This window comes from Lactuca sativa, chromosome 8 (assembly GCF_002870075.4).
Source record: "Lactuca sativa cultivar Salinas chromosome 8, Lsat_Salinas_v11, whole genome shotgun sequence".
In the NCBI taxonomy this organism is placed as follows: domain Eukaryota; kingdom Viridiplantae; phylum Streptophyta; class Magnoliopsida; order Asterales; family Asteraceae; genus Lactuca; species Lactuca sativa.
Genome location: NC_056630.2, coordinates 77,715,489 through 77,734,333, shown reverse-complemented (window position 1 = coordinate 77,734,333; position 18,845 = coordinate 77,715,489). Strand labels below are relative to the sequence as shown.

General features: G+C 40.7%; 1 protein-coding gene across 1 annotated transcript; it reads right to left on the bottom strand.

The window, feature by feature from the left end:
* Positions 1 to 1,228: 1,228 nt before the first annotated feature.
* Positions 1,229 to 4,399, bottom strand: LOC111909099 (receptor-like protein EIX2). The gene has a single exon (XM_023904886.2). The coding sequence runs from the start codon at positions 4,397 to 4,399 to the stop codon at positions 1,229 to 1,231; it is 3,171 nt and encodes a 1,056-aa protein (XP_023760654.2).
* Positions 4,400 to 18,845: the final 14,446 nt, after the last annotated feature.

Sequence of the window (18,845 nt, the reverse complement as noted above, 5' to 3'; positions counted from 1 at the left end):
TTGTTTTTGTTGAACCTCAAAACTACCAAATATGTAAGTTTTTTCCCGATACATTTGGGAATATTTCCACCGAGTTTATTGTCACCCAAATCTATGACTTCCAAAACTTGTAGATTCCCTAATTCCCGATGAAGTTTACCGATAAAGCTATTGTTGTTCATAATTTAAGTAATATAATAATGAATTACGAGCAATTGAACATGGAATGCTACTAGAGAGCTGATTTGAGCTTAATCTCATGCAGATTCCAAACACAATTGGTAATTTTCACCTGATACAATAGACAAATTTAATAATTTATTGTTCCATTAAAAATATAAACAAAATTGCCAACAAATTTAATTAAAAGAATGCTCAAAGGCATTTTAATATATATGAACTTACAATATTTTTAGATAAAGGGTAAGATGGTAACTTTACTTGGAACATGACCAAAATTGCTATAAAACATCAAAATAACCACCAAAATTGCAACAAATTCTTTTATTGTTTTGGAACAAAAATGCTTTTTTGAGGATAACTAGTCAAATCTATTCATAAGAAGTCTAATTACTTTCACGGTAGACCTCACATATGAATTTGAAGTCGATAAAGTAGCCCCCAAAGTTCACATATTTGTTCTATTATTATTTTTTCACACTGTATTAAACCTTAAATGTTGGGCTACTTTAACTGAGATTAACCCTAATCTAATCTCATAACTTGCAGACTCATAAGAATATAATCAAACAATCAACCAAGATCACTGCCATTGCAGATTCATACTAGACCATAGTCCTCTCTAAATACGAAATCCAACAAAAAAAACTCCACCTTTCACCCAAACATCCTCTTTCTATACATGAAAAAACTAGAAATTTTACAAATGAAGAAATAAAGAACGAGTCAATTACATGTTTCTTACTTACTTGGACCAATGTAGATGAAAACCGGGGGATACAACAGCATGTTGGGAGTGAGAGCAGCAGCAGAAGGTCGAGAATTAAAAAGAAAAAAAAAATCTACAACTCAAATACATAGTAATCTAAATCTACAACTTGATCATGTATAAATACCAAATCCAAAAGAACTTTTGTAAATTAGCACCTCTAAACAACACTGATATGACAAAGGTCATACAAATACAAAATCCAAATAGTAATACATTAGAATAAGCATATCTCAAAAGCAAAACCATCACTGATAACATGCATTCAAGAACTACTTGCATTCCACATGATCTATGCAGCTATTCTCTTCCTCTCTTGAACTTGGCAACTCTTACCACAACTGCAACGTATATCTTATCCATGGTTTCCTCAGCAAACATGAAAAGTTTGTGTCTCCACTGCTTCTTGAACATCAGAACTCCAATAACACCCCAAAACCCTGTTCCAAAACCACTCATTATATCCACATAAAACAACCATACCTCCATCTTCTCATCAGCTGCTTTGTGTTTCTTCTTGCTTGTTGTTGTTGGATCTTGATGATTTGAGCAACTATTTGGCAGTGGAGGTCCACATAGACCTTTGTTCCCAGCATAAATTGATGGATCATCAATAAGCGTCTGCAGTTGATTTCCTGTTGGAATTTGACCCGACAAATTGTTGTGTGACAGATTCAAATGGCTCAAAAAGTTCAGAGCTGCCATGCTTGAAGGGATCCTTCCGCTCAACTCGTTTTTTGAGAAATCAAGAGAAAATAACTCTCTCATGTTTCCAATGCTCTCTGGAATACCCCCACTCAGATGATTATTAGACAGATTCAGACCCACCAACATGGAAAGTGCAGTTAGCTCGACCGGTATTTCTCCCACAAGTTTATTGCTTGAAAGGTCCATGTTATAAACTATAACCCAAGTTGTTGTATATTCAAGATCAACACCTTTCATGACCTGAATCACATTCATATCATGGTCGATAACTGTATAATCTACATTCATCAAGTGACCCACAACCATGCCATTTAAGTTTCCTACACACGGAGGAATGGTTCCGGTTAAGTTGTTGTATGCAAGATCCAAAATTTGAAGATTTGAACTTTTGCAAAGAGATGGAGGAATTCTACCAGTGAAGTTGTTTTTGTGTAAACTCAAAACTACCAAAGATGTAAGTTTTTTCCCTATCCAATTGGGTATATTTCCATATAATTTATTGTCACCCAAATCTAAGACTCCCAAACCTTGTAGATTCCCTAATTCTGGAGGAACTTCACCAGTAAAGTTATTTTTGTTCAAATTTAACCAAAATAATGATGAAATAAGAGCAATTGAGCTAGGAATGGCACCAGAGAGCTGATTTGAGCTTATACTCATGATAACCAAACCCTGCAGATTCCCCATACAGTTGGGAATTTTCCCACTTAACATGTTTCTTGAAAGATCAAGTCCTTGCAAATCCGTCCTTGTGCACAATGACCTTGGAATCGACCCATTGAAAAGGTTATATTCCAGAAGTAATAGATGTAAAGGCCCATATACATGATCATTTTTCACATTAGAAAGGTTTTTCAAAGATCCGCTGAGTTTGTTGTGAGAGAGATCTAAGAAAATGATGGGCATCTTCCGCAGCCATGTGGGCAGCGGCCCCGAAAGTGTAGCATTGGACAACTCTAACCTTTTAAGTTTCCTCTGATGTCGAAGCCACTGCGGAAATCCATTCCCGATATTGCAAGAGCTGAGACTAAGAGATATCAACTGGAAAGGTATCCACCCACGTGAAACATTGAATGTCAGCTTAGTGTTAGAAGAAGCATACAAGACCTTCAACACTGAAAGATTAGCAAAATGGGCTTCGGTAACCGCTCCTTCTAAAGAATTGTTAGAGATAGAGAGAGTACGGAGTTTGGCAAGTTGCCCAATCGAAACTGGAATAGTCCCGTCTAATAAATTAGAATGTAGATACAATTTTGTTAAAGCTGCTAATTTTCCAAGGGATTCTGGAATTGAACCATTCAATTGGTTATAAGAAAGGATGAGTTGGGTAAGATTCCCAAGGAATTCTGGAATGGGACCAGTCAACTGGTTTTCAGATAGATATAGTACTTGTAAAAATCTTAATCTTCCTAGAGATTCAGGGATTGAACCAGTCAGTCCATTCTGCGATAGATCAAGGTGTCTTAAATTCACCAGTCTTCCAAGTGTTTCTGGAATTCTACCATTTAAACTCCGACTTAATTCCAGAAACTCCAAAGCATATATGGAGCACTCTGATGCATTTTTTGGTGTGTCAATCATTTCCATAGCAAACTCATTATCTGTTACACTTAATTGTTTCAGGTGGCACTGTCTCCAGATTCCAACATCCTCAATCTGCTTAAACTTGTTACCAGAAAGATGAAGCTCTAGAAGTTTAGGCATAATAGGAAGAGATGAATTCAACATGGTATATGAAAGGTCAAGGACTTCTAGGGAGCTCATGTTTGTCAAAAAAGATGGAAATATGCCTCCAAGTGGATTATTGCTAAGATCGAGGTGCTGGATGTTAGAAAGTGTACTGTAATTAAGATGTGGAGAAGATAGATGCGTCTTATCCAGCCCACAACCTGACAAATGAAGCTCTGACAAAGAAGGGATCATGCTTAGTAGGTTTGGAAAGTTCCATGCCAAACTAAGATTAAATCCCGAAAGACGGAGGAATGTTAGGGATGTCATGTTTTGAAGAAGGAAGGGGAGTGGACCTTTGAAAGAATTGTAGCCAAGATCGAGGTGTTTTATATTAGGAAGTATTCTACTGGAATTAAGAAAAGGACCAAGATTAACATTGGAAAGTCTACATCCCCTCAAACTTAACTCTTTTAAGGAGGGAATCATGTGAAGCATCATGTCCCAGTTTTGTGCTCCACTAAGATCCACATAACTCAAGTTGAGAAGCTCGAGTGACGAAAGGCCAAAAGCCCATGCCATATCATCTGCCTTGAGTTCATTATAATTTGAACTAAGATCAAGAACCCTTAAATTAGAAAGATTTCCAATGTGAGGAGGAATAATACCATCAAAATTAGCATCAGAGAGATTCAGGTAACTCAGGTGTTTCAAGGATCCAATAAACTCAGGGATCCGACTTCCTAGGAAATTATTCCCACTCAAGTCGAGGTATTGGAGATGCCTCAACTCTGCCAAAGAAGAACTCACCTTATTAGCAGCTAAGTAATTGTAGGGGTAGGGCAAATCTCCTTTGAGATGAAGGCGTTGAACATTTCCAGTGACACCGTCACACTGGATTCCTTCCCACAGGCAACACTCATTTCCAACCCATGATGACATCATTCCTGAGTCATCTTCGACAATACTGTGTTTGAAGTTGAGAAGAGCAAGTCGCTCTTGCTCAGAGCAAAGGACACTAACATTTCCAACCCCCAAACAGGTATATGTGGCTGCAAACAAAAACACACATATGAAAATGAGATGGATCCCCATTATCAACCTTAACTCAGTTTTAGTTTAGAAGAAAGTTGAAGTAGAAAAGATGGGTTGTGATGAAGAAGTGATGGGTTATTATGATGAAGCAACGAGTACATTTATAAAGCCATAAATGAATATTGGAAGACTTGGAAGTCAAAGGAGAATTTGTATCCACAACCTTATATTCTTATGCTTTTTTTTTTTTATCTGTCAATCAAAAAAAGTGGTTTGTGGGACAAGACTATTCCACACAGCACATGGAATTCTATTTTGCCACAAATTTTTAACGAAATATGAATTGAATAAAACACAGTATTTGACAAACAAGCATCTCCATTTTGATAAATCATAGATACATTATAAATATTTTTAAGTGATGGTTACAATTATAAACTGGGAATTTAAAACCGTGGCTAAATATGAAACTGCTAGATGGGTTGAGCAGGTCAAATGAGTGGAAGTCTAATGCTTAAAAGCTTCTAATCACATTATTTAGAAATCATGTTATTATTTTGATGTTATTATTGAGTTTAAATAAAAACAGTGTTCAAGATTACTAATCAATATGTTCACATTTATGATACACAAGAGGCTCCATTTAGTTTTATTATTATTTTTGACATTACTTGTATCAGAACTTGGCCTCCCTAAATCACATGCAATATTCAGTTTCTTTATTTGTCTTATGTTATTATATGAAAATAATAATTTTAATTTATCACAACAAAATTACAAGTTGCAAACTAAGCAGTATATCATGCACTACTACAGTATTCAAGTGTTTTAAAAAATGTGATGAAACAAGTTTATCCACATGCTTTTGGTCTTTGTCTATATCTACTTTTCCCCAAAATAGGCATGGAAATCAATGTTTAATTTGTATCCACAAAATTGTATTTTTTGGTCATGAGCTAATACTTCCAATCTCTTGAATTTAAAAACTATATTACTGTTTTAATATATTTAAGTTAGAAATGATACATGTACTTGGGAATTTGTTCACAAGAAAATGATACATAAGACTTTGAAGTCAACGGACAATTTGTATCCACAAACTTGTATTCTTTTGGTCCAGTTTCACTTTTAATTTTCTGTTAATCAAAATAAGTGGTTTTGGTTCAAGTTTATTCCCCATAGCACACGTAATTACTTGGTCACAAGTCTTTAACAATTTATGAATTGAAAAAAGCACAATATATATTGACAAACAAGCATTTATGTGTTTGAGAAATCAAAGATAGATTATAAATTTTTGTAAATTATTGTTCTATATTATAAAAATGATTTTTGGTTTCAACGATTTAAAAAACTAGATACAACAGAACAAGTTGTTTTTAGTATTATTTGATGTAACAATGTTAATGTGTCAAGGAAAGGAAACGTATTTTAATTTTTGATTTTTTAGCTTGTTCCTAACAGTATGCTGGAGAAGGGTACAAGACTTGACATTGCATTTTGTGGAGTGTTTATGAAAATAAAATTTTAATTTATAACAGAAAATTTACAAGTTACAAATATGATGACTAAGTTGCCCATGCATGTGATGTGATGAAACAAGTTATTGTGATGGGAGACTTGGAAGTCAATTGAAAATTTGTATCCACAAGACAAGACTGCATGCTTATAGTCTATCTATATTTACTTTTCCATTGACCAAAATAAGACATGGAAGTCAATGTTTGATTTGTATCCACATAATTGTATTGATTTGGTCATGGGCTATTTTTCTTTTTAATTCTCTCAATAAAAGAAGTGATTTTTGGCTAAATCAATTCCCCATGTCACACGTAAATGCATTTGCCCACAAAAACAATATATATGATGGTTTTAAGAGTTATCATAATTAAAGATTATAAACTTGATTTTGAAATTTAATGATTTACAGAAATACCTAATATATATATATTTTTTTTTATTTTAAAACTTATTCAAAGTGTAATCTAATACTTACAATCTCCTGAATCACATTATTTTAAAACTATATTGTTATTTTTATGTATTAAAGTCAGGAATGATACAGGAACTTGTGAATTTAAAAAACTACATTAAATGATACATGAACTTGTGAATATGTTACCTCACATATGATTCTTAAAGTCCACAAAGTAGCCCCCAAAGTTTATGTTATATCTTTGACACTTGGGTTCCCTAAATTACAGGAAACATTCGGTTTGTTTATTTGATTATTTTATTAAAGTGTGGTGTATACAAGACATGGTGTTTTTCAACTATTATAAGGTTCACATAGAAAAAATCACCCACTCGAGTTAAAAAAAATGACCTGTAACATGGTTTGGAATATAATGATGCATCTTCAATGACCTAAAGAAACAAATCAAAAAAAGTAAAGGGCAAGGTTAGTCGCTTTATACATATATATATATATATATATATATATATATATATATATATATATATATATATATATATATATATATATATATACCCTCAAAACACATAATACAAAAGGGTTGAAGCATGGGAAAACCTAAAATTACAGAAACAAGGAAAGCATCATAACACAAGAGATAATGAATACATAAAAGCTTTTTCACGCTCTGTAGGTTGAACCAACATAAATATAATGATAAAAAAACCCTACAAAATTAGAATGTTTTGGATAGCTAAAATGTGTGTATAACCTACAGTAAAGTAATTAACATGTAGAATTTTCAAAGCCCAGTGGTCGGCATATTTAAAAATTAATAACCATGATATATCTTGCAAGAAATTACCTTCCCAATTAAAATGGATTTTTCATTCTTGAAGCTATCACCAAATCTTTGACATTCGCCAGATGCCTATTTGCAATGTTTTCACCTGATACATGAATTGAAAATTTTAATTTGTTGCTTTGTTTTATAATATAACCTACTTAATTATAACAAAAAGAATGCTCAAAGACATTCCACTAAAGACTAATCCATATCTCAATTCAAGCCCTCCCTTTCTTAAACCAAATTGAAACTTAATGTACGTACTACAGAGGCATTGTCTAGGTATTGAATTCAATCTCATCTCCAGCAAAACATTATAACTATATATAGCATTTCTACTAATTGATGCCATTCTTTTATTCTCTTGTCTTACTTACTAGATATGCTTATATTTTGGTAACTAATAGTGTTATAGGAATGTAACATTGAATGGTTGATTATGTTACTTATATTGACTCAATGCTTTCTTACTTGTTTTTAAAAGTAATTACAATAACCTGTCTAATTGGCTCTAGAAAAAGCATAATTAAGCACTTTCAGTTAGCAGCAGATGGGGGTGGTCCAAACATTGGTATGTTTCTTTAAAAGAAATGAAAGTAGGATGCTATAAAGTATAAACAAATAAATGAAACTAGGTTGCTACTTCTTGCATTTATCCCTTTCGCTTTTGAGCATAACAACATATATAGTGGCACTTTATGGTTCTATATCAACACTTGTTCTGCTACGAAGCTGTTATATTATCTCGGTTTCCAATACTTAAGAGAGGTTAAAATGGTAATTATGAGCAAAAACGATAAAGTTGGTCCAAATGGAAAAGTTTGTAAAATTTGAGGGTGATCCCATTGGTCCAGAGCACATAGTGTGGTGGTGTTTGGTTCGAAGAAAGTGATTGTCAACAAAGCATTACTACATTTATAAAATAAGGAAAGCAAAATAAAGAACATTCACAACCTCAAAGGAAAAAAGTGTAAGCAGGAGATGTTTTCAGGGAAAGTAAAAGAAAGAGTATTTGAAGTGTCTGGGGATCAAAACTGGAATTCAGACTCTGAATCCAATATAATTGAAAAAGAATGGTGTCTTCAAGAAACAATGTTAGAGTGCTTATCTATCAATATAAATGGAGTGGAGAAGGATTTTAAGAGAGCTTGGGTTAGAAATATGGTGCTTAAAAATCAGGTTACTTTTGCTGGGGAAAAAGAAAATGCAGTAGCTGAGGCAACTGAAAGATCTGGTGACCTTGTGTCAATGTGGGACCCCAATCTTTTTGATGTTATCAAATTAAAGGAAGAAATTATATTGTTGCAAGTAACTGAGATATGGAAAACCTGCAACACAATACGTCACCTCATCATTTAGTTGATTCTTTTTTACTTAAGTTGACATCATCCCATAGTTTTAGCATAATATATAATATTCTCAATTTCATTACTTAACATTGCCTAATTCACTCAAATCACCATCACCCATTTTAATCGAGAAAATGACAAAATTAGGTCAGGAAACACAATCTCAACTTAACTTTCTTCTAAGTTAGTTCTATGTCTTGATTTAGCTTACATCCCAACAACTAAACATCTTACAACCATTAATTTAATACAACTTAAGCAAACTTTACAAATGTAATCAACATACCTCGACTAAATCGGCACCCAGTTCAACCCAGAATGATTTCTCCTCAATATTACAAGCCATATGCTTAAAACGACTGTACTATATTTTCAATTCACTGATTTACTTCATGAATTCTCCTTCTTCCGTCTTTCGCTTTACTCGAACTTCCTCGTTTTCATCTGATACGAGATCTGGTCATATTTCCGTTATTTAATATATATATAATTCATTTTAGAGTAAAATACATGTTTGGTCCCTATGGTGTTGCGAAAATAGCGATTTTGGTCCTACTATTCGCTTTTTGTCATGGGTGATCCCTATGGAGGGTTTTGTTACCACTTGTGGTCCCTGCATTGTAAAATCTAACCGTTTAGATGTTATGCTTTTAGCATAGGACTAATTTTCCCTTGTTTTATCTTTTCTTTATTGCTTATTATCTACTACTAATCACTACTGCTAATTAGGTTTGTTGATTGGGTAATTTTCGAGCTTCGGGTAATTCGAGTTTTTTCATAAAATAATATGAACCGAAACCTGAACTATTTACAATTCGGGTCTTATAGTTCGAGTATCCGGGTTGATGATTCGGGTTGGGTATTTTTGGGTATACCAGAAATATACTTTAATGAAATTTATTTATGAATAATTTGGGCATTGTTCCTTGTTGTATGAATAAGATTGAAAAAACATTGTGATAATAGATTTTTTTATAAGCTAGTAATATCATCACCAAATGAATAAAAAACATGTAACAAATAATCATATTACTTTTACCATCTGAAAAGTTATAATAGGTTTCCTTTTAGGATATTATATGACATATTCATGAAATCTTATGTTTTAGGACCATATCAAACGAGGAATGTATCTGGTGACTTTAATCATATTTTTGTCATTGTTAACTTATATAAGATATTGATAGGTTTTACATGTAATAATACGGAAAAATCATTATATTCTTAAGGGTACGTGCAACCTACTTTGATCTATGTCATAACACTATTTAAGCAACATATTATTGAACATCAAATCTTCTAAACCCTAATGGAAAGCAAAATTCACAAAATTGCATACCTTTTATTTGTTATTGTAAGCAAATCTTTGATTCCAACAAAGCAATCTAGAATTATCTTTGAAAAGAAGCTCTATTTGTGTGCGAGCCTCTAATGGTTCACACCCACAACACAAGAACCATAGAAAGATTAGGAGAGAGGCGAGAAAGGAACAATTTTTGGATCTAGTATCTAAAAAAAGAGTACTTGAAAATTCCAAAGTATAAGGTTCTATTTATAATTGAGTAGGAGACATGTAGAAACCATGATTTGAACATAAAATAATATTATTTCAAATAAGACATTTATCTGGTTCATTGATTATTTAAATAGAAGCTACCTGAAACGCTTTTAGGTCAGCCGGTCCGAGCTTGAGTTTCAGGTCGGCGACTTTGTGCTCCTGAAGGTCTCTCCTTGGAAAGGAGTGATTCGATTCAAGAAGAGGGGCAAGTTAGGGCCCCGATATATTGGTCCATTTCGGGTGGTCGCGAGGGTAGGCAGGGTAGCCTATCGGTTGGATTTGCCAGCAGAATTGGGGCAGATTCACGACACTTTCCATGTGTCGCAATTGCGGAAGTGTATAGCCGATGAGTCGGCAGTGGTTCCATTAGAGGATATTCAGGTGGATGCGAGCCTGAATTATGCTGAGAGACCAGTGACAATCAGAGATCGGAAAATCAAGGTTCTGAGGAACAAGGAGGTACCCTTGGTTTTGGTCCAGTGGCAGCATCGGAAGGGGTCCGAGATGACTTGAGAGCCGGAGCGTGAGATGCGCGAGCAGCATCCGGAGTTATTTGCAGAGCGAGACTTCGAGGGTGAAGTCTAGTTCTAGTGGGGGAGAATTGTAATAGCCCGGATTCCCAGGTATTATTCATTCTTATATTTTTTTGGTATTTTGTGAGGAGACTCGGCAAGTTGGAGCTCAAACTCGCCGAGTAGGATCGCGGTTTTGGACGCGGGTTCGCGTCTGGACTCGGCGAGTCCACGCTTTTTAATGAAACCCTAATTCCCCGGGTTTGGAGCCTATTTAAGGGCACTTATAGCCTCCTATTGCGGCTACCAGTCCCTTAAGAGAACCCTAAGAGAGCTAATTCGTTTTGGGAGAGCGGAAGTCACTTTTGGGCCTTTATATTCCTTGTTTAGCAAGAAGAAGGTGGCAAGAGCAAGGAGGAGGTGGGATTCCAGCAGATCCAGAGTCCAGAGGCTTCATTTTGAGGTAATGGTTCGAATCTCCTTCAGTTTTAGGGTTGATCTTTAGAGTTAGGGTTTTATAACCCCTTTGGAGAGTGATTATGTGAAGCAAATGGTCCCTCTTCGAGTGTGTGCCTTGGATCTGGACTCAAAGAGGTCCAAAGACCCTAACCCTTCGAGCTTTTTGGGTTATTATGGAGTCATTGGACCTAGGTGGTTATTTTTGGGACCAAATCTCCTTTTGATGCCTTGTGGGGGTTATACAAGCATCAAGTTTCAAACTTTACGTGACATTCATGCTTGGGAAGGCCATATCTATGGTTTGGGAAAGCAGATCTAACCTCAAAAGGTCAATAGAGTTTGTGCATGGCATGAACTCGCCGAGTTGTTCTTGAGACTCGGCGAGTAGGGTTGGGGTTTCACGTAAAGTGTTCAGCGAGTAGACTCGCCGGGTTGGGGGATGGCCCAGTGAGTCAGGAGAGTCAGTATGGGGCTGAGTCAAGCTGGAACTCGCCGAGTTGTTCTTGAGACTCGGCGAGTTGAGTCGTGGTGGCCCCGCGATTCATGCCAGGTGGAACTCGTCGAGTTAGGGAAGTACTCGACGTGTCAAGAGAGGATCCGAGGGAGTCAGTGAACACGTATAGACTCGCCGAGTCGCTTTGGTGCACTCGCCGAGTCTGGTCAAAGTTGACCGTTGACCAGAGTCGACCAGTGTTGACTTGATAGGGTTAGTCAACCTTAGTTGTGAAAGTGTTAATTAGAGATATATTGTATTATAGGAGGATTATAGCTCGGGGGATCGAGCACGAGTGATTTCAGGCATTTGCGAGTTATCGAGATACGCAAGGTGAGTCTTCTCACTATACTTTACCTTGAGTAGGTAACTAGAGTTATGTGATGCAGTGTTTGTATGCTATATATGTGTTATGTGTTGCACTGCATTATTCTATGTGATTTATGCTGTGCATGTTTACAAAGTTAGAACCTGAGGGTTCACAGAGTTTGGGTGCACGGACCCACAGAGTTATAGCCTCGAGTGGCTAATATGTGTTATATGTGAAATTTTGGGGAACTCACTAAGCTTTGTGCTTACAGTGTATGGTGTTATTTGTTTCAGCTACTAGTGATGACCGTGGGAAGGCGCCGGCTTGATCAGTACACACACACGGGATTTTTATGTTATGAGATCTTGGGATTTTTATATGGCATAAATTGAGTTTCAAACTTTGATGTTTTATGAATATTGAATGAATTATGGTTTTTATAAAATGCGAAAAATTGTTTGAAATTTACGGTGTTACAAGTTGGTATCAGAGCCTTGGTTTTAGGGAGTCGGGTACACCTTCGGGAGTATTTGAACTCAAACTGAGGATTTGGAAAGTATTTTCAAAAGAGAGCCAAATTTTCTAAAAGAAGTAAAAGATTTTTAGAGAAACTCAGAGCAGAAACATGTGTACAATCAGTCAGCGCCCGAACGGTGATTTCCCAAAATACCCTTATATTATATGTTTATGAGATTGATATGATGTATTCTCTTACTAGAGTGGGCTAGGCATTCCTTTTAGGACTAGAGTGCCCTGATTTTTGATGCCTTAGCCTAGGGAGAGGTGAGCTGCTATGAGATGCTTGAGAGTGAATAGTTAGCAGCGAGGAGCTTATGAGAGATCTGTTAGAGAGTGATAGAGTACTTGGAACTTGGGATCCGAAGAGGAGTATTTGGGGTGTATACTGAAACGGTGCGGACAATAGTAATGGGCCCGTACTACTGAAAGCACCGGGGCGGTGTACAGTTCAAATAAGAATCTTCGGAATGCCAAGGATCAAGGCGGGGCTGAATTGTCGAGTGCGAGTATGCTCGAGTGGGTTCTAATTTATCGTATGTTGTATTTCAGAGGTAGATCATGGTGAGGACAAGTCTTATGCCTGAGAGCAGTGCGGCCAGTAATGAGGAGATCCGCCAGATCATCCACGAGGAGGTGGTTGCGGCCATCAGGGCAGAGATACCAGAGATGTTCAGGTCTATTAAGACCACGCTGATTGGGACTTTCGACGAGCGTTATGCTGCTCTTTCTGAGGCTGCTGTTGCGGCGGCCACTGCAGCTGTTGCTGCTGCGAGGCCCCATGGTGGTGATGCGTTGCTGCTCCGAGAGTTCAGCAACACAAAACCGCTAGAATTTGATGCTACCAAGGACCTGGTGGCGGCTATGAGATGGATTTCAGACATAGAGGGGTGTTTCTTCACTTGCTCATCTCCTGAGCATTTGAGAGTTCGGTTCGCGCTGAACCAGCTTCGCTTGGGAGCGAAGGACTGGTGGAAGTTTGTGACAGCGCACTTTTCGCCTGCTGAGCTTGCGGCAGTGACCTGGGAGAGGTTCACTGCCATGTTCCGAGATGAGTACGTTCCCCAGGTGGAGAGGGAGCGTTTGGCCTAGGAGTTTCTGACCCTCAAGCAGCGTACTGAGTCTGTTACGGTGATTACCAGGATGTTCCACGAGAGGGCGATGTTCTGCCCTGAGCATGTGTCCACTGAGCAGGCACGTATGAGCCGATATTTGAGTATCTTGAGGCGAGACATTCGGGAGTTCATGGCGAACTCCTCGTACCGGACATTTGCCGAACTTCAGGCAAATGCCCGGAAGAGGGAGATTGAGCTACAGACTCAGGCCAGAGAGGAGGCGGAGTCTCAGGGTAGGGATCGGCGACCGGCACAGTCCCAGCCGGCAGCCAAGCGGGCCAAGCCCGCTGATCCCAAATCTGGGAGCCAGAAGGGCCGCACTTGTGGAAAGTGCGGCAAGGGTCATGGTGGAGTTTGTAGAGCTGGATCTTGCTACAAGTGTGGCAAGGAGGGGCATATGGCCAAGGACTGCCCCAAGGGGTTTGCAGTGTGTTTTCACTGCAACCAGATCGGACACCGGAAGGCGGAGTGTCTGCAGTTGCGAGGACCAGCTCAGGAGCACCTCAGGGATCTGCCCCTGCCGCCATCAGAGCTATCGAGAGTCAGCCATTGAAGGCCGAGGCGCCGAGGGCACGCGGGAGAGCCTTTCAGTTGACCGCGGAGGAGGTCCGCGCAGCGCCCGATGTCGTGGCTGGTATGTATTCTTTCGTTTATTTATTTTGATGTTGAGATATTATGCTTATATTATGTTATGCGTAGGTACTTTTCTTGTGAATTTTGTACCTGCCTTGGTGTTATTTGACTCGGGTGCGAGTCGGTCTTTTGTATCTTTGGCTTTTAGTCAGCATATCAGTGTTAGTCGCAAGGCGCTGAGTCGGCCTCTGAGAGTTTCCATAGCTGACAAGAGGGTGATATATGCCACGGAGGTGATCCATGGGTGCGTATTCGAGATTTTCGGTGTTGAGTTCCCGATTGATTTGGTTCCTATTGCGATGGGTGATGTCTGTGTCATTGTGGGCATGGACTGGTTGAGTAGATTCGGTGCGGTTATCGACTGCGAGCGACAACTGGTGACCATACGAGACCCTAGTGGGGGAGTTCTTACGGTGTACGGCGAGGGTACACGTTCTGGGTCAGCGTTTTGTTCGGCCGCTAGGGTGAGGCAGTGTCTACAGCAGGGCTGTAAGGGTTTTGTGGCGTATGTGATGGATACGCGGGTTGATTCCGAGAGGCCAAGGTCAGTTGAGGAGGTTCCGATAGTGCGTGAGTTCCCAGATGTATTTCCAGATGAGTTGTCGGGTGTGCCTCCCGTGAGGCAAGTGGATTTCAGTATCGATTTGGTCCCGGGGGCCGCGCCTATCGCCAAGGTGCCTTATCGCCTTGCACCTCCAGAGATGCAAGAGTTGTCCTCGTAGCTTCAGGAGCTGCTGGGAAAGGGTTTTATTCGGCCGAGCAGCTCGCCGTAGGGAGCGCTTATCTTTTTTGTCAAGAAGAAGGATGGTTCACACCGGATGTGCATTGATTACCGGGAGTTGAACAAGCTGACGGTCAAGAACCGTTACCCGTTGCCGAGGATCGACGATTTGTTCGATCAGTTGCAGGGAGCATCTTGGTTCTCCAAGATCGACTTGAGGTCTGGATATCATCAGGTGAGGGTGCGAGATGAGGACATCCAGAAGACAGCGTTCAGGACGTGTTATGGGCATTACGAGTTTGTGGTGATGCCTTTCGGGATCACCAATGCCCCGGCAGTGTTCATGGATCTCATGAAACCGAGTGTGCATGCCGATGCTGGATCGGTCAGTGATTGTATTCATCGATGACATCTTGGTATATTCGAGATCTAGAGAGCAGCATGAGGAGCATTTGAGGGAGATCCTCGGAGTTCTGAGATCAGAGAGGCTTTATGCCAAATTCTCCAAGTATGATTTCTGGTTGCGAGAAGTCCAGTTCCTGGGGCATCTCGTTAACCAGGAAGGGATATTGGTCGACCCGGCCAAAGTTGAGGCGGTGATGAGTTGGGAGGTGCCGAGGTCACCCTCCAAGATCAGGAGTTTCCTAGGGTTGGCCGGTTATTATCAGAGATTTATCAGGGATTTCTCTAAGATTGCAGTGCCACTCACCAGATTGACCCGGAAGGGTGTTGCTTTTTCATGGGGCCCCGAGCAGCATGCCTCCTTTGAGACGCTTCGCCAAAGGTTATGCGAAGCCCTGGTGTTAGACCTCCCAGAGGGGATGGAGGACTTTGTGGTGTATTGTGATGCGTCAATCTTGGGGTTAGGAGCGGTGCTGATGCAGAGAGGGCATGTGATAGCATACACATCGAGGCAGCTGAAGCCGCATTAGACGAGGTATCCCACCCATGACCTAGAGTTGGGGGCAGTGGTGTTCGCCCTCAAGATTTGGCGTCACTATCTGTACGGGGTTCGGTGTACGATATACACGGACCATAAGAGCCTGAAATATTTGATGGATCAGCCCAACCTAAATATGCAGCAAAGGAGGTGGTTGGATGTGGTTAAGGATTATGATTGTGAGATCCTGTACCATCCGGGCAAGGCTAATGTGGTAGCCGACGCCCTGAGTCGTAGGGCGGAGAGCGCCCCGTTGCGAGGTGTATGTTTGCGTTTGACCGTAATGGCTCCGGTGTTGGACACTATTCGTGGAGCACAGGCTGAGGCAGTGAGTTCGGAAAACCAGAAGAAAGAGCGAGTTGTTGGGTTGGTATCGGAGTTCGTTACCGATGGTCGGGTGCTTATGACATTTCAAGGGCGTATTTGGGTACCGTTTGTGGGAGGGACGCATACCATTTTGATGGAAGAGGCTCATCGGTCAAAATTCTCGATCCATCCTGGGGCCACTAAGATGCATTTGGATCTGAGGAGGGAGTATTGGTGGCCCTGTATGAAGAGGGATGTTGCGTGGTTTGTTGAGAGGTGCTTAACCTACCGTAGGGTTAAGGCCGAGCACCAGAGGCCGCATGGTAAGTTGCAGCCGTTGGAGGTTCCCGAATGGAAGTGGGAACAGATTACCATGGATTTTATCACCAAACTGCCAAGGACTACTAGGAGAGTCAATGCAATTTGGGTGATTGTGGACAGGTTGACGAAGAGCGCCCACTTCCTTGCTATTAGTGAGAGCTCCTCCGCAGAGAAGTTAGCAGAGATGTACGTGAGGGAGGTGGTATCTCGGCATGGGGTGCCGATCTCGATTGTCTCAGACCGGGATGTATGCTTCACTTCCAGATTCTGGAAGAAGTTTCATGAGGAGCTGGGTACTAGGCTGCATTTTAGTACCGCATATCACCCCCAGACAGACGGACAGAGTGAGCGGACGATTCAGACGCTCGAGGACATGCTCCGGGCATGTGTGTTGGATTTCGGGAGGAGTTGGGATATGTACTTGCCCTTGGCATAGTTTTCCTACAACAACAGCCATCATTCGAGCATTGGTATGCCGCCCTTTGAGCTGTTGTATGGGAGGAGCTGTCGGACCCCCATTTGCTGGGGAGAGGTCGGACAACGTGTGATGGGCAGTACAGAGATCATGCTTCAGATGACAGAGCAGATCCAGCAGGTCAGACAGAGGTTGTTGACCGCTCAGAGTCGTCAGAAGAGTTATGCGGACAGACGCCGGTCAGAGCTTGAGTTTCAGGTCGGCGACTTTGTGCTCCTGAAGGTCTCTCCTTCGAAAGGAGTGATTCGATTCAGAAAGAGGGGCAAGTTAGGACCCCGATATATTGGTCCATTTCGGGTGGTCGCGAGGGTAGGCAGGGTAGCCTATCGGTTGGATTTGCCATCAGAATTGGGGCAGATTCACGACACTTTCCATGTGTCGCAATTGCGGAAGTGTATAGCCGATGAGTCGGCAGTGGTTCCATTAGAGGATATTCAGGTGGATGCGAGCCTGAATTATGCTGAGAGACCAGTGACAATCAGAGATCGGAAAATCAAGGTTCTGAGGAACAAGGAGGTACCCTTGGTTTTGGTCCAGTGGCAGCATCGGAAGGGGTCCGAGATGACTTGAGAGCCGGAGCGTGAGATGCGCGAGCAACATCCGGAGTTATTTGCAGAGCGAGACTTCGAGGGTGAAGTCTAGTTCTAGTGGGGGAGAATTGTAATAGCCCGGATTCCCAGGTATTATTCATTCTTATATTTTTTTGGTATTTTGTGAGGAGACTCGACGAGTTGGAGCTCAAACTCACCGAGTAGGATCACGGTTTTGGACGCGGGTTCGCGTCTGGACTCGGCAAGTCCACGCTGTTTAATGAAACCCTAATTCCTCGGGTTTGGAGCCTATTTAAGGGCACTTATAGCCTCCCATTGCGGCTACCAGTCCCTTGAGAGAACCCTAAGAGAGCTAATTCGTTTTGGGAGAGAGGAAGTCACTTTTGGGCCTTTTTATTCCTTGTTTAGCAAGAAGAAGGTGGCAAGAGCAAGGAGGAGGTGGGATTCTAGCAGATCCAGAGTCCAGAGGCTTCATTTTGAGGTAATGGTTCGAATCTCCTTCAGTTTTAGGGTTGATCTTTAGAGTTAGGGTTTTATAACCCCTTTGGAGAGTGATTATGTGAAGCAAATGGTCCCTCTTCGAGTTTGTGCCTTGGATCTGGACTCAAAGAGGTCCAGAGACCCTAACCCTTGGAGCTTTTTGGGTTATTATGGAGTCATTGGACCTAGGTGGTTATTTTTGGGACCAAATCTCCTTTTGATGCCTTGTGGCGGTTATACAAGCATCAAGTTTCAAACTTTACGTGACATTCATGCTTGGGAAGGTCAGATCTATGGTTTGGGAAAGCAGATCTAACCTCAAAAGGTCAATAGAGTTTGTGCATGGCATGAACTCGCCGAGTTGTTCTTGAGACTCGGCGAGTAGGGTTGGGGTTTCACGTAAAGTGTTCAGCGAGTAGACTTGCCGGGTTGGGGGATGGCCCAGTGAGTCAGGACAGTCAGTATGGGGCTGAGTCAAGCTGGAACTCGCCGAGTTGTTCTTGAGACTCGGCGAGTTGAGTCGTGGTGGCCCCGCGATTCATGCCAGGTGGAACTCATCGAGTTAGGGAAGTACTCGACGTGTCAAGAGAGGATCCGAGGGAGTCAGTGAACACGTATAGACTCGCCGAGTCGCTTTGGTGCACTCACTGAGTCCGGTCAAAGTTGACCGTTGACCAGAGTCGACCAGTGTTGACTTGATAGGTTAGTCAACCTTAGTTGTGAAAGTGTTAATTAGAGATATATTGTATTATAGGAGGATTATAGCTCGGGGGATCGAGCACGAGTGATTTCAGGGATTTGCGAGTTATCGAGATACGCGAGGTGAGTCTTCTCACTATACTTTACCTTGAGTAGGTAACTAGAGTTATGTGATGCAGTGTTTGTATGCTATATATGTGTTATGTGTTGCACTGCATTATTCTATGTGATTTATGATGTGCATGTTTACAGAGTTAGAACCTGAGGTTTCACAGAGTTTGGGTGCACGGACCCACAAAGTTATAG

Bases quoted from the DNA above. Each gene is read 5' to 3' on its own strand.
- LOC111909099 (XM_023904886.2), bottom strand. From the start codon at position 4,399: ATGGGGATCCATCTCATTTTCATATGTGTGTTTTTGTTTGCAGCCACA.